The sequence below is a fragment of the Brachyhypopomus gauderio genome, chromosome 3 (genome assembly GCF_052324685.1).
Source record: "Brachyhypopomus gauderio isolate BG-103 chromosome 3, BGAUD_0.2, whole genome shotgun sequence".
NCBI classification, from domain to species: domain Eukaryota; kingdom Metazoa; phylum Chordata; class Actinopteri; order Gymnotiformes; family Hypopomidae; genus Brachyhypopomus; species Brachyhypopomus gauderio.
Window position 1 is genome coordinate 17,816,466 of NC_135213.1, and position 15,874 is coordinate 17,832,339.

At 46.9% G+C, this 15,874-nt stretch overlaps 1 protein-coding gene across 2 annotated transcripts; it reads left to right on the forward strand.

Annotated features, from left to right (window-relative positions):
* The first annotated feature begins 17 nt into the window (after positions 1-17).
* Positions 18-15,874, forward strand: hdlbpb (high density lipoprotein binding protein b). Of its 2 annotated transcripts, XM_076999917.1 has the most exons (28): positions 18-214; positions 1,470-1,550; positions 2,429-2,530; positions 2,949-3,097; positions 6,814-7,029; positions 7,159-7,365; positions 7,539-7,754; positions 7,904-8,110; positions 8,284-8,391; positions 8,506-8,610; positions 8,723-8,801; positions 9,000-9,139; positions 9,330-9,434; positions 9,743-9,856; positions 10,023-10,109; positions 10,335-10,466; positions 10,619-10,837; positions 11,554-11,775; positions 11,974-12,192; positions 12,522-12,660; positions 12,770-12,897; positions 12,993-13,097; positions 13,341-13,475; positions 13,687-13,830; positions 14,103-14,282; positions 14,403-14,519; positions 14,670-14,819; positions 14,954-15,874. In XM_076999917.1, the coding sequence occupies exons 3-28, from the start codon at positions 2,455-2,457 to the stop codon at positions 15,044-15,046; spliced, it is 3,792 nt and encodes a 1,263-aa protein (XP_076856032.1). In that variant the 5' UTR covers positions 18-214; positions 1,470-1,550; positions 2,429-2,454; the 3' UTR covers positions 15,047-15,874. The 2 variants fall into 2 exon arrangements, with proteins under 2 accessions (XP_076856032.1, XP_076856033.1); XM_076999918.1 differs by lacking the exons at positions 18-214; positions 1,470-1,550; positions 2,429-2,530; positions 2,949-3,097 and adding an exon at positions 3,460-6,376.

Sequence of the window (15,874 nt, forward strand, 5' to 3'; positions counted from 1 at the left end):
TATGTAAATACGAAGCAATGTTAAATTAGTCACAACCTAACAGGGAGTCGATTTTCAAATACGTGAATCAATTTCCAAATACGAGAATCTGCTCCGCTCGTTTCACTGTTCGAATCATGACTCGTTCAGAACCGACTCGTTTGGATCCGCATCAGTGTTCATACCGTCAGCTGTCACCCAAAGCATCCGCTTCTCTCCTTTTTCGTCTGATAAGGTTGGCCAATCATTTTTGCTTAATTCTAACGATAAAATTTAACTCGATATACGACATTTTAATAAAAATAATTTATAAAGAAAAAACATGTATTGTTTGCAAACGAAATGGATAGCAATGCAGCTACCGGTAGCTAGCTAGCTGAGCTCGCGCGTTAGCCACCTGCTAGCTAGCTGTGCTACAATGATGCACATTGGCACACTGCGACCTCACATGTTTACCAACACAGATCTTACTTGCTTTGTCAGAATTTTAATTTCTTGTATGCTCACAAAGTCCCAACCAGGATAATCTATTTTGCTCTAGCGGTGATAACGGATGATATTTAGCTAGCTGACTGGTTTTTGCTCATAATTTAACTAGTCCGTTGTCTTTTAGGAGGAGAATGTTACCCAGTGAAGAAAGCTTCCCAGCTGCCTAATACACGTTTAGTTACGCTGTTACGTTTTGGTGATAAAAAGTCCAACATGGGCTAACATAATATTTGTGCATGTGTCTTATTTCTCGAGCGAGCTGACATTAACTACTTGCTCTCTGGGCGTAGAAGTAAAGCATGTAAACAGCTGGTCGGAGAGATGATCTAACCTGGGGTGCCACTTGGAAATAAAGGCCTGGCTGCATGATCAAATATTTTATCTGGCTGCACTAAATAACTATCTTTCTGTGTTTTACTACAGAGAAACAGCTGCCAGTCGCCTCCTTTAACAGTGTGTTTATCAGTAGAATACATGTATTTAACAACACGACTGACAAAACTAAATAGGAGCTCTCTAGTGTTTCTCTTTGCCCCAGTGGGAGGTGCAGGCCTGGTGTGACTCTTCACCATAAGTCCTGAGTGCAGTTGTGGAGGGGTCTGTTTTCAGTCAGGCAGTCCTTCACGTGCTGCAGTTTTCTTTTGCACCCACCATAGGTTGAGTTCTCTTTTAAGGTACACACCAATTAGACGGTTTGTCCCCTAGTGTGTAAGGCAGGGGATATACATAGTATGTCGAGGATTGGCTCCCTTCAGACTGCTATGTCTCCACCTTGTTTCTCATCAGTCTCAGGGGGCTGGGCTGGTTGAGAGTGTGTGTGTGTGTGTGTGTGTGTGTGTGTGTGTGAGAGAGAGAGAGAGAGAGAGAGAGAGAGAGAGAGAGTAAGTGTGAAAAATAGAGAGATAATGTGTGAAAAGGTCTGCAGTCTGTCAAGCATCTGACAAAACATCGGTGCAAAGCTGAAGCTTTCACTGCTCTGCTGACTATCTGCATCCTCACAGGACTGAAAACAACAGGCTAACACTGAAGAGCTTACAGTAGCCACACTCAGGACGGACTCTCTGGTTTTCGACCCTTTGCAGGTTTGTAAATTTCTTCATACCTTGTGTTTTTTTATTCTTTTACTCTCTCTCTCTCTGCCTTAAAACTGCACATGTTGCAGGCTAGACATAATATTCAGATTGTAGTGAGCAGACTCCTCAGCACATTGCAGTGTTAAGAAATAATGGCCTTTTAATGAGCAAAAAATCCTGGTGGAGCAAATATTGTACAGATGTATGTTCATGGATATTAAATGCAAAATAATTGTCTCACCAAAATGCCTGGGCCTGTATTCTTTGTAAACATATAATTTTTAAAATCTATTATTATTATTAGAGACAGCATTTTGCCTCTTAGAAATAGTAGCACAGTTGTGTTTAGAGACATTTCTTATGGAAGGAAGCCCCAATAAAGTAAACAAATATGGATATATACCTGTATTACATGTCGACAGGAGCGTGGGCAGTTTGACTCTTCCCGAGGCCAGCACTATCCTCTGAGCTGTGTGCATGTCTGTGTGCATGTCTGTGGGCTTACAGTAGTTGTGCATTTCCACAGTAGCTCTTTACTGTTGGTGTTCTGGGTGTGTGTTGTCTTGGGGGGGTGCTGAGAGGCAGTGAGCTGGGGTCTCTGGGAGATGCCGGTGTGTTCAGGGGCCCTGCTGCTCCACAGAGACTAAAGAGAATAGAGAGCAGTGTTCTGTTGTGTTGAGTGGCAACGCAGCCCTGACAGGACTGCATTGCTGTGGACCGCTTGTAAGCACAAATGCCCAGACATCTGGGAAAGAACTGAGTGAACGATTAGACCGTCGACCGGGAGCGTGAGTCAGAAGTATGCGTGTTAAAATGTGCATCATGTAACATGGAAACCTAATGAACCTGTTGTTATATGTCTCTCCCTGTCCACCTTTCTGTCTCAGCGGTAAAGCGGATCAACTCTTGTAACATGAGCTCGGTGGCTGTGTTGACTCAGGAGAGTTTTGCTGAGCACCGGAGTGGGCTAAAGGACACTGAGATCACAGGTGCGCCCACACCACTAACAAATGCACAGCCTTGTACAGACAAGTTTCCATTTCTTTAACTTCTAATTATTTTAAATTTTAATAAATTATGAATTTACTGCTGATACAGATTTTTTGTTCCAGTCTAAGAAGTGATGAAGTCACGGTTTATTAACAAATGTTTTTTGTACATTTGTAGCAGAGGAGAAAGATTTGTTTATAAACTCTGGGGTTTTAAATAACTGATATGGGAGATGGTAGCAAGTTGTTTTGCTTTCTTTAAATGAATATGAAGTGTATAATATTAATCAGAAAAAAAAAAAATAGACAAATTGAATAGAAATAAAAAATGTTTCCTACTTCTTGGATAAGAGCTTGTGTGTGTTGTGTGTGTGTGTGTGTGTGTGTGTGTGTGTGTGTTCCTTCTCACTCCTGTCAGGTGGTGTTCCCGAGGACGAGGCGTACATTCCCACCTACTTGGAGGCCTTTCCCCCTCTGCCGGATAAGGGACCTCTGGGGGAGAGATCAGGAGGGCCAGCAGGGGCCTGGAGCAGAATCCCACCCATCAAAGCCTCTGTCATCACACAGGTACTTAACATAACCACACCCATCAAAGCCTCTGTCATCACACAGGTACTTAACATAACCCCACCCATCAAAGCCTCTGTCATCACACAGGTACTTAACATAACTCCACCCATCAAAGCCTCTGTCATCACACAGGTACTTAACATAACTCCACCCATCAAAGCCTCTGTCATCACACAGGTACTTAAGATAACCACACCCATCAAAGCCTCTGTCATCACACAGGTACTTAACATAACCACACCCATCAAAGCCTCTGTCATCACACAGGTACTTAACATAACCCCACCCATCAAAGCCTCTGTCATCACACAGGTACTTAACATAACTCCACCCATCAAAGCCTCTGTCATCATACAGGTACTTAACATAACCACACCCATCAAAGCCTCTGTCATCACACAGGTACTTAACATAACCACACCCATCAAAGCCTCTGTCATCACACAGGTACTTAACATAACCACACCCATCAAAGCCTCTGTCATCACACAGGTACTTAACATAACCACACCCATCAAAGCCTCTGTCATCACACAGGTACTTAACATAACCACACCCATCAAAGCCTCTGTCATCACACAGGTACTTAACATAACCCCACCCATCAAAGCCTCTGTCAATCACACAGGTACTTAACCCCACCCATCAAAGCCTCTGTCATCACGCAGGTACTTAACATAACCACACCCATCAAAGCCTCTGTCATCACACAGGTACTTAACATAACCACACCCTAGGCCTGTGTTGAAAAAATTGATTTTCCGATTCAGAATCGATTCGCATATGACGATCTGATAATCGATTCGTACGTCCAAAGATCGATTTTTTAGTGAACTTTTACCCCCGCCTCGTCACTGAATTCACGCAGGCGTGCTCGGTCTAACTAACTGTAACAACATGGCGTCGGACAGTGCCGGTAACGACGATAGTCAAATCGGCAATCTAAAAACAGAAGGACAGTTTATCCAGTGTCAGTGACTATTTACAGTTAGTCCATGTCACTGACAGTTTACCCAGTGTTTTTACAGTTTAAAAAAGTTAAAAATGTTCTTGTAACGTTGGGCGCAAGGCGATGGACGAGACAGAATCCTTTGCACTTTCCAAATCGTTACGTTTATTACATTTACCGAAGCGCAGACAGCGCACATAAAACACGTTTACATAGAACATGTGTGACTCAAACAACGACGAGCACAGGACGCTGCGCGAACGCACATTAAGTAGACAAACCACATACACCCCACGTGATGACGAGACGAGCCACAGGTGAGACGGATTAACACAAGACACACCCGCACCCACAGAGATCCACAGACGCAGACATCGTAAACACACGCCCAACAGGGAGGGGTCGGGGACCGTAACGTGACAGTTCTGTTCTTATATTCTCACTTTAAAGAAAAATACACGTTTACATTTTATACTTTCAGTTTATTAAGTGTGAGCACTTTTAAAATAAAAATGCATTTGGTAGCAACAGCTTTTGGGTGAATTCTTAATTATTTCAATCATAATAATAATGCACTGGTTCGTGTCCCAGTAGGAGTCCACTGTTGCAGACATAGACACCTCAAAGTTGTCCTCTGTTTATTGTCCTGGATTACCTTTCTTGAAGGTAGATTTATGATTACCCTTTTCACCAGTCTTCCAGCCATCAGTAACTACCAACTACCAGTAACTATTTGCTGATTAATATCGATATAATACTAGTTTTAACATGTTGCTTCTGTACATAGTCAGGAAACAGCTCAAATACATTTTTAATAACACTAAACCCCGAATTGGATCGAATCAGATCAAATCGATTAAATCGGATTAAATCGAAATAAATCGATTCTTAATCTTCAGAATCGGAATCGGATCGATTCTTGGAATTTGAATCGATACCCAGCCCTACCACACCCATCAAAGCCTCTGTCATCACACAGGTACTTAACATAACCACACCCATCAAAGCCTCTGTCAATCACACAGGTACTTAACCCCACCCATCAAAGCCTCTGTCATCACGCAGGTACTTAACATAACCACACCCATCAAAGCCTCTGTCATCACACAGGTACTTAACATAACCACACCCTAGGCCTGTGTTGAAAAAATTGATTTTCCGATTCAGAATCGATTCGCATATGACGATCTGATAATCGATTCGTACGTCCAAAGATCGATTTTTTAGTGAACTTTTACCCCCGCCTCGTCACTGAATTCACGCAGGCGTGCTCGGTCTAACTAACTGTAAAACAACATGGCGTCGCACAGTGCCGGTAACGACGATAGTCAAATCGGCAATCTAAAAACAGAAGGACAGTTTATCCAGTGTCAGTGACTATTTACAGTTAGTCCATGTCACTGACAGTTTACCCAGTGTTTTTACAGTTTAAAAAAGTTAAAAATGTTCTTGTAACGTTGGGCGCAAGGCGATGGACGAGACAGAATCCTTTGCACTTTCCAAATCGTTACGTTTATTACATTTACCGAAGCGCAGACAGCGCACATAAAACACGTTTACATAGAACATGTGTGACTCAAACAACGACGAGCACAGGACGCTGCGCGAACGCACATTAAGTAGACAAACCACATACACCCCACGTGATGACGAGACGAGCCACAGGTGAGACGGATTAACACAAGACACACCCGCACCCACGGAGATCCACAGACGCAGACATCGTAAACACACGCCCAACAGGGAGGGGTCGGGGACCGTAACGTGACAGTTCTGTTCTTATATTCTCACTTTAAAGAAAAATACACGTTTACATTTTATACTTTCAGTTTATTAAGTGTGAGCACTTTTAAAATAAAAATGCATTTGGTAGCAACAGCTTTTGGGTGAATTCTTAATTATTTCAATCATAATAATAATGCACTGGTTCGTGTCCCAGTAGGAGTCCACTGTTGCAGACATAGACACCTCAAAGTTGTCCTCTGTTTATTGTCCTGGATTACCTTTCTTGAAGGTAGATTTATGATTACCCTTTTCACCAGTCTTCCAGCCATCAGTAACTACCAACTACCAGTAACTATTTGCTGATTAATATCGATATAATACTAGTTTTAACATGTTGCTTCTGTACATAGTCAGGAAACAGCTCAAATACATTTTTAATAACACTAAACCCCGAATTGGATCGAATCAGATCAAATCGATTAAATCGGATTAAATCGAAATAAATCGATTCTTAATCTTCAGAATCGGAATCGGATCGATTCTTGGAATTTGAATCGATACCCAGCCCTACCACACCCATCAAAGCCTCTGTCATCACACAGGTACTTAACATAACCACACCCATCAAAGCCTCTGTCAATCACACAGGTACTTAACATCACCACACCCATCAAAGCCTCTGTCAATCACACAGGTACTTAACATAACCCCACCCATCAAAGCCTCTGTCAATCACACAGGTACTTAACATAACCCCACCCATCAAAGCCTCTGTCATCACGCAGGTACTTAACATAACCCCACCCATCAAAGCCTCTGTCAATCACGCAGGTACACAACATGCTTACTGCATATGAAATCATTGCATCACTGATTAAACCAGTTAATTAGAGGCGTTGTCTGAAGCATTTATCTGTCATCATTTTTGGCGCTGTTGCTCCGGCATTGTTGTAAAAATTCTGTTTCCCTTTTGTTCTCTTTGTCCACCTCCTTCCTTATCTTTCTTCTGTACTTATCTAACTGTGTCCCCCACCTGTAGGTGTTCCATGTTCCACTTGAGGAGCGGCGATATAAGGACAACAGTCAGTTTGGAGAAGGAGAGGAGGCGAAGGTGTGCCTAGACATCATGCAGAAGACCGGAGCTCACATCGAACTCTCCCTGGCTAAAGACCAAGGCCTTTCCATCATGGTGACTGGAAAACTTGACTCTGTCATGAAGGCACGGAAAGAGATTGTGGCTCGACTCCAAACTCAGGTGAGATGATCGCCTACCGTTCTGCCTGACTTTCCATTCAGACTCGGTACTTATGAGAGTCCGTTTTGAAGGTTGTGTCTGGATGTCTGAATGGATAACCACCCCTACCCACCCCCGCCCCGTGTGTAGGCCTCGTCCATGGTCGTCATTCCGAAGGAGCACCATCGCTTTGTGATTGGGAAGAATGGGGAAAAACTGCAGGAACTGGAACTGAAGACAGCCACCAAGATTGCCATCCCTCGCCCCGACGACCCCAGCGCCAACATACGCATCAGCGGCACCAAGGAGGGCATAGAGAAAGCTCGCCACGAGGTCCTTCTCATCTCCGCAGAGCAGGTCATCATCTATAACCGTTCAGCCAGCGGTGGTGACGCTAATACACACTGTACTAATATTTGCTGTAATATGTCTTCACATGCAATTTCCCGCAGGTAATCTAATATACACAGTTAGTTAATGCAGCAAGCAACATTTTAAAAAGGAGAGATGTGTTTACTCCTCTGCTGCAGGACAAGCGTACCGTGGAGCGGTTGTCTCTGGAGAAGGCCTTTCACCCGTTCATCGCCGGCGCCTATAATCGGGTCGTGCAGGAGCTCAGTCAGGAGACGGGCGCCCGCATCAGCATCCCGCCCCCGAGTCTCCCCAAAGACGAGATCGTCATCACTGGGGAGAAGGAGGCCGTCGCCATGGCGATTGCACGTATCCGCTCCATCTATGAGGAGAAGGTGGGTTAGTCCAGGTGTGGGGTGCAAGCAGTGATGGATGCTTTTTTCTCTCTTTTTTGTTTTTTTTGTTTGTTTTTTTGCACACAGATTTCCCAGTTTTGAAACACTCGTTCTGCTCGTAAGCTTTCCTGTCCTTACCCTGGTGACAGAAGCGGAAAACGACCACCATCTCAGTGGAGGTGAAGAAGTCACAACACAAGTACATAGTGGGGCCGAAGGGCAACACCCTGCAGGAGATCATGGAGGCTACGGGGGTGTCGGTGGAGATGCCGCCGCTGGACTCCAGCTCAGAGACCATCATTCTGAGAGGGGAACCGGACAAGCTGGGCCCGGCCCTGACCCAGGTCTACGCTAAGGTGAGAAGGACGAGTAATGGTGATGGGTACGTGATTGGGTCTGACTGAGGAAAATGGGTGTGGTTGGAATGCCTGGGTTTTGACTCTGTGTGTGTGTGTGTGTGTGTGTGTGTGTGTGTGTGTGTGTGTGTGTGTGTGTGTGTGTGTGTGTGTGTGTGTGTGTGCTCTAAAAGGCTAAGAGTGTGATGGTGGTGGAGGTGACGGCGCCCGCCTGGCTCCATCGATTCATAATTGGGAAGAAAGGACAAAACATTGGCCGCATCACACAGCAGCTCCCGCGGGTAAGACAGGAGCCCCCCCCCCGTACGCTGGGGTCACGTGTCTTCACCTTCATGGCCAGTGCCAAACGCTTGCAGTAACGGGTCGTTCCGCTCCTGGACGTTCCTGCTGGACAGGTGCACATCGAGTTTACGGACGGGGAGGAGCGGATCAGTGTGGAAGGCCCGACGGAGGAGGTGGAACAAGCTCGCGCCCAAATACAGGACATCATTAAAGACCTGGTCAGGAAAGTTTGTTAGTACAAAGTCACCTGACATGTTTTGGTTAACAGACTGAATGTTGTTTGTGTCATTTTGAAATTTTTGTTTGTTTGTACATTTCTGTTCTTTACAGATGGAAAGGATGGACTACACTGAGATTAATATCGACCAGCGGTTTCATAGGCACCTTATTGGCAAGAACGGGGCTAACAGTGAGTGTTTCCTCAAACATAAGTTCAGTTCCTGACTGCGTTCTCCTGACAAGGCCAACCAGCTATTCATGAACAAATGTCATTTAAAAATACACCGGTGATATCCCGTGCCCTTCTGTACCTGCGTCTGCCTTCTTGAAAAGCTGGCAAGAGTAGAAAAGAGCCAATGACAATTGGGTGTTGTGTTGCACCCAACAGTAAACCGGATCAAGGAGCAGTACAAGGTGTCGATCCGGATTCCTCAGGACTCGGAGCGGTGCGGATTGGTCCGCATTGAGGGCGACCCCGAGGGCGTGCAGCTGGCTCGTAAGGAGCTGATGAACCTGGCCCAGCGCATGGTGAGACTGAGATGGATCGGGGGCTGTTTGTTAGCCTAAGAGCACAGGGGTCAAACTGAAGCCTGAAGCTCCAGTCCTGATAAAATATGCAACTCTGACTTGCCTTATCATCCTTTACTGCTGACTGGGACATGAGAGTGGAATAGACGTACTGTTGTGGGTTGTAAGTGCAACCGGTGTGTCTGCTCAGGAAAACGAACGCACCAAAGACGTGATCATAGAGCAGAAGTTTCACCGCACCATCATTGGCCAGAAGGGAGAGAAGATCAAAGATGTGCGAGAGAAGTTTCCCGAGGTACAAACAGCGATCACTGTGTCATGTAATGTGTCGTTTTCTGTATCCTTTTGTAGCTTAGGGCATGTGAGTTCATATTCATGAAATCTGTATAAGATGTTTACTGAAACATGGTAGCTGCTAGCAGCAATTTAGGATCTGGTTTCCTGAAAGTGTAAACGCACAGAGATCAAGTTCGTAAGAGTTACGCCACAAGCAAGCTCCCTGAGAAAGAGCATGATGTCATGCTCTGGTGAATCGCCAAGATGAAAATGGCTGTGGATGCATGATGTTTCCTGGGTATTTTAATCCAGTCGAGTCTTGTACAGGTTATTATCAACTTTCCAGACCAGTCACAGAAGAGTGACATCGTCCAGCTTCGTGGGCCTAAGAACGAGGTGGAGAAATGTGCAAAATTTCTGCAGAAACTCCTCACTGAGCTGGTAGGTCTGCTAGTTCTGTTATCTGGACAAGATTTAGTCCACATATCCCAACAGAGCTGCTTATTCGGTACCATTTGGACGCTGGATGCTTTGTTGTCTCACCACACGGTGACAGAACAGGTGTCAAAAGCTGATTTCATTCCTTTGGCTATTTCATTTTCATCAGGTTGAGAGCAGCTACTCGATATCTGTGCCCGTCTTTAAACAGTTCCACAAAAATATTATTGGCAAAGGAGGTGCTAACATTAAAAAGGTGAGGAAAACACTTTCTGCATTCTCTGTGTGCGAGACACTATAGGAAAGATGTTCCTGACGAGGTGACTATTAATATTATGATTATTAGTGATAGGACCATCTGCTTACCACCATATGCAGTTGAACCTTCCCTGTTGTGATTATCTTTTGTGAGGGAGGGTGTTTTTACGTTGATCATCAGATGTTGATGACAAAATGTAGTGATGGGCTGTGATTCTGGCAGATTCGTGAAGAGACCCACACCAAGATCGACCTCCCCACTGAGAACAGTGACTCGGAGATGATCGTCATCACTGGCAAGAAGGGCAGCTGTGAGGCGGCCCGGGACTGGATCCTGTCCATCCAGAGAGACCTGGTGAGAGCACCGTCCAGCAGCGGGACTAGAGCCCAATCCTATTTCAATGGGGACTTTCCCACCCGGAACACGAAAAACGATACCCCCCCCCCCCCAACCCCCCCTGCCTTTTTTTGGTCTGCAAGCATTTTTTTTCTGTCTCTCTCCTCCAGGCGAATCTAAAGGAAGAGGAGGTGACCATCCCATCTAAGCTGCACAACTCTCTGATTGGCTCGAAGGGCTGCCTGGTGCGCTCCGTCATGGAGGAGTGTGGCGGCGTGCACATACACTTCCCCGCCGAGGGCTCGGGGGTGGACAGGGTCACTATCCGCGGCCCCGCCGGAGAGGTGGAGAGAGCACGGAGGCAGCTGCTGCAACTCGCCGAGGAGAAGGTGAAGAGGGGAGGGAGGGGAGGGGAGCGAGGGAGGAGGGAGGGAGGAGGGGAGAGGAGGGAGGGACCAGGTAGTAGAAGCAAGTTCAGGTTTGCCACGTACAGGCAATGGTGCGCTGCACACCCTGCTGTGTGTGAACGTGAGCACCAAAATGGCCTTAATAAGCCTCTGTGGACTGCAGACTGTTACCAGATTGACTAGAGACTTGTTAAGGATGTGCAATATATATATATATATATATATATATATATATATATATATATATATATATATATATATATAGATATATATATATATATATATATATATATATATATAGATATATATAAAACACCACTACGTGTGTGTGTGAGGAGCAGCCTTTAGTCTCTGGCATTTCTGCAGTGGAGTTTTCATGTTGGTATGCTGGAGTTTGGGCTGTGGTTACGGTGACTGTGGTTACGGTGACTGTGGTTACGGTGGCTGTGGTTACGGTGGCTGTGGTTACGGTGACTGTGGTTACGGTGGCTGTGGTTACGGTGGCTGTGGTTAGTCCTTCCTGCTTTGTTCCTTGTGTCTTTGTGTGTGGACACTTGTCAGTCATGACTGTTCAGTATCAAAGTCAAAATTGATAGTACAATTGGATTATTAGTCCAGGTGTCGTGTCGTTCAGTAACATGTTTCTGTAAAATGGCCCAAACACACATTTCAGTTTCTGGCCATTTCTTTCTCTCCAGCAAGTCCACAGCTTCTCTGTGGAGCTGCAGGCCAAGCCCGAGTACCACAAGTTTCTGATTGGCCGGGGCGGGGCCAACATCCGTCGCGTGCGCGATCGCACGGGGGCGCGCGTCATCTTCCCGTCGGCAGACGACCCCGACCAGGAGCGCATCACCATAGTGGGGCGGGAGGAGGCCGTGCGGCAGGCCCAGAGGGAGTTGGAGGCCCTCATCAAAAACCTGGTACCTCTGTGCTCCTGCTCAGGGGGGGGTTACCGGAGTTAACGGACACGCACCTTCAGTATATTACCTCTTAAAACTCTCCTGTATAGATGAGTGTCTTAACATTTACTTACAGCCTTGGGGGTCTGACTGCACACGCTGCTTTGTTTTTTAACTTTGTCTTCCACCGTAGTGATGTGTCCCTCTTCCTGTCTTCAGGAGGACGTGATTGAGGACACCATGGTTGTGGACCCGCGACACCATCGTCACTTTGTCTGTCGGCGAGGGCAGGTCCTGAGGGAGCTGGCGGAGGAGTTCGGCGGTGTGGCGGTCAGCTTCCCGCGGACGGGCACCCACAGCCACAGCGTCTCACTCAAAGGGGCCAGAGAGTGCGTGGACGCAGCCAAGAGACGGATTCAGGAGATCATCCAGGACCTGGTGGGCGTCTGCCTGGGCCGCGCGGTGCTCGACCTGCCGCTCACACTATCGTAGTGTGATTCCTGGGTTTTCCACCTCACTGTATACGGCAGAGCAGTGTTTGCGTACACTTGTTATTGTTTACTGTTTTTACTGTTTGATTTCTCAACAATCGTGCGTGCTGCCGTACTATTGAAATCACCCAGTGGTTCTAAACGCTCTGTATAATGTACGCGTAGAACCCCAAACGAGATTTGACCCCAGTTTCCAGTGTATGCGCAGGGCTTGTGTGTGGTGGTATCGTACAGGAGTGGGGTGTGGAACGCAGGCTCTGGTCTGTGTTTGAACAGGAGTCTCAGGTGAGTGTGGAGGTGGTTGTTCCACAGCGTTACCACAGAACCGTGATGGGGCCTAAAGGCTGCAGGATCCAGCAGATCAGCCGAGATCACGATGTCCTGATCAAATTCCCAGACAGAGACGAGTCCTCAGGTGTGCCTCAACACTTCACGCCATAGCTTAGCACCACAGCACCTGCTGAGAATATCTACACTCTATGTACATGCGTTGATGTGTGTGTGTGTGTGTGTGTGGTTCCCAGCCCCAGAAGCATGTCCCATGGAGAACGGCGCCCCCGGCCCTGAGACGGACTCGGTGCCTTGCAGGTGTGACGTCATCAGTGTGACGGGGCAGCCGGAGAAGTGTGAGCTGGCACGAGTGGCCCTGCTGGTAGGCGCCCGCTGTCCTGAGCTCAGCACGGCGTTCCCCCTCCTCAATCCCAACCACACTCACCCCACTGTCCTCCACCCGCCCTGTCCCCTCAGGCTCTGGTTCCAGTGACGGTTGACGTCGACGTGCCCTATGACCTCCACCGATACATCATCGGCCAGAAGGGAAGCGGAATCAGAAAGATGATGGAGGACTTTGAGGTACGCAGAAATGAACCAGACCGTACAGCCAAAAATTCATGGTAAACAGCTAGCTGGACTGTAACTCTGTGGCTTGCTTTTGTCTGTGGTCTAGGACGTTAATGGACATTCTGCCAACAGGAGCTACTATACAGTGTTCAGTGTTTGTCAAAGTAACTGTTCAGAGTGTTCAGTCTTTTCTGCCAGGCTAATGACTATATGACTGGATCTGAGTGTAATACAAATCACACTGTTGCTGTCCAGGTGAATATCTGGGTTCCTCAGCCGGAGCAGCAGTTAGACGTGATTAAAGTCACGGGGCAGAAGGCCAGCGTGGAGAGAGCCAGACAGGCCCTGCTGGACCGAGTTAAAGAGCTGCAGGCGGAGCAAAAGGACCGGGTACCCAGGCCACGCCCCCAGCCCCACCCACCACTGAAGCACAGCACACGCTCTATATTAGACATCCCATACAGCCTACTGGAGACCAACATACCACACCAGTACACACACTCGTGAAACACCAGTACACAGTGATACTGCTACACACAGCCTCACACAGCATGTAGTGCTCTACGTGTGGAACGTGTCTGAGAGTCTGGTGCACTTGCAGGCCTTGCGGAGCTACAAGGTCACTCTTTCGATCGACCCCAAGTATCACCCTAAAATCATCGGCCGCAAAGGGGCCGTCATCTCCCAGATTCGCAGAGACCACGATGTGAACGTGCAGTTCCCTGACAAAGGCGATGAGCAGCAGGTGTGTGTTAGCTTGTGTTTGTGTGTGTGTGTGTGTGGTCAGGGTGGTTTGGGTGGAGGGCATGTTAATGAAGAGCTGGGCGTGTCATTGAGGGGAGGGTGTGTACACATTAGTTAGTGATTACTGTAAAAGCCAATGCAGCTGCCATTATGCTTTGCACTGTAAGAGAGAACGTTTCCTTCCCCATCTTTCTTTTTCTCTCCCTCATTCTCTTCCTCCCTCTCCCCCCCTCCTCTCTCTCCATCTCCCTCTCCCTGCCTGGCCGTGAGCAGGACACCATCGTGATCTGGGGCTACGAGAGGAACGTGGAGGTGGCTAAGGCAGCTATGGAGCAGATGGTGGCGGAGCTGCAGGAGATGGTGAGCGAGGACGTCCGGCTGGATCACCGGGTCCACGCGCGCATCATTGGTGCACGCGGCAAAGCCATTCGCAAACTCATGGAGGAGTTCAGTGTGAGTGGCAGCTACACCCGCTAGCCGCTGTGTGGCCCAGTGTTAACCTACGGTTCCACTGTTAGTGGAATGTGCACTGCTTATTCATGTATAACCGTGCCTACTATGGTCTTTTTGCAGGTTGATATAAGGTTTCCTCAGCCAGCTTCAGAACACCCAGACAAAGTGACAATTACAGGCCTTCCAGAGAACGTTGATAAAGCCATTGATCATCTTCTAAATCTGGAGGAGGAATATGTGAGTGGAATGTGTACACAAACGTGTCCAGTTCCTTAATGTTAGAATTAGCAAGTTCGCTATTCTAACCTATTTTAGAAAGTTTTTTTTTTATATTTTACAACATTTTCTCTGTTTCTGTGGTGTTCTCACCATGTCTGTAACTTCCAGATGTTGAATGTGACTGAGACTGAAACGCTAGCTGCCTACATGAAGCCTCCGTCTCGCACCTCGGGGGTCGGGGGAGGAGATGAGGAGAGCAGAGGCCCGACTAAAGGCTTTGTCGTGCGGGACGCCCCCTGGAACGCAACAGGCGGCAAGGTGGGCTCCGGGTCATACATGCTGAAGCAAACTCGTGCATAGGGTGTTTGCCTCTCTGCACTATAGGAAAGATTGAGTTGATATTGCTGTCATCACTATTCTGTGTGTGCGTGTGTGTGTGTGTGTGCACGCAGGCTCCTGACATGAGCAGTGCCGAGGATTTCCCCACATTTGGATCAGGAGTAACACCAAAACAGACATCTGCCTGGGGCCCTAAAAAGTTCTGAAACATGGGGAATTCCTCACCCTGTTTAGAGTCTCTCCAATCTCGATGTCTCTCTCTCCCTCTCCCTCTCTCTCTCTCTCCCTCTCTCTCTCTCTCTCTCTCTCTCTCTCTCTCTCTCTCTCTCCCTCTCTCTCTTCTCTCTCCCCTTTTCCTTCTCATTCTTGTTCTTAGAAATTCAAACGAGACATGAGAAACTCCTGTTTCCTCTTCTGTCCGTCTCTCACTGGTCCCTTCAGGGTGTGTAGCGATCTCACCTGCTCTTGTCTTACGCCTTCTGTATGGACTCCTGGGACGGTTTGGACTGATCTGAAGTCAGCTACGTTGCACTCCTGAGTACTTTCTGGTTGTTCTCTGGATTAATTCAAAAGAAATCTGCAGTCAGAAAGGTTCAAAGTAACAGTATCACTGTCAATCAGGCAGTTTCTCTGTAGTCATTTTAATGTGCAAGTCTTACTTTCAACAGGCACCAAAATTTGCCCGTGTTTCTTATTCTTAGGATAATTGTAAAGGGTTATTATATTTTTTGTACATTTTACTTGGTTATCAACCACTTACATTTGACTGCTCTGTGAGTTGCTCCAAACTATTTTTTAAAAGATGTAGAATGTGCATCAGTTCTACTAAAACCCCAAAAATGCTTCAGAATACTTTTTGGGTTTATGAGTAGGAGGAAATTTAGGAAAATGGAAGTGTAAAGACTTCAACCAAAACGTTGCTTTTGTTTCTTTTATAAGTTCACTGTGTGGGAGGTTTACTTTTAAAAAAAAAAACAAAACAAAAACATCCTTGATGGTTTTTACTGAATTCTACTGACGTCTGAGCCAGTCGA

What these genes read in the sequence shown, in the direction of transcription:
- hdlbpb (XM_076999917.1), top strand. Translation starts at nt 2,455, where the DNA reads ATGAGCTCGGTGGCTGTGTTGACTCAGGAGAGTTTTGCTGAGCACCGG. An exon ending in AAAGGACACTGAGATCACAG is followed by an intron (nt 2,531 to 2,948) that starts GTGCGCCCACAC and finishes CACTCCTGTCAG; the next exon opens with GTGGTGTTCCCGAGGACGAG. An exon ending in TGGCACGAGTGGCCCTGCTG is followed by an intron (nt 12,898 to 12,992) that starts GTAGGCGCCCGC and finishes CTGTCCCCTCAG; the next exon opens with GCTCTGGTTCCAGTGACGGT.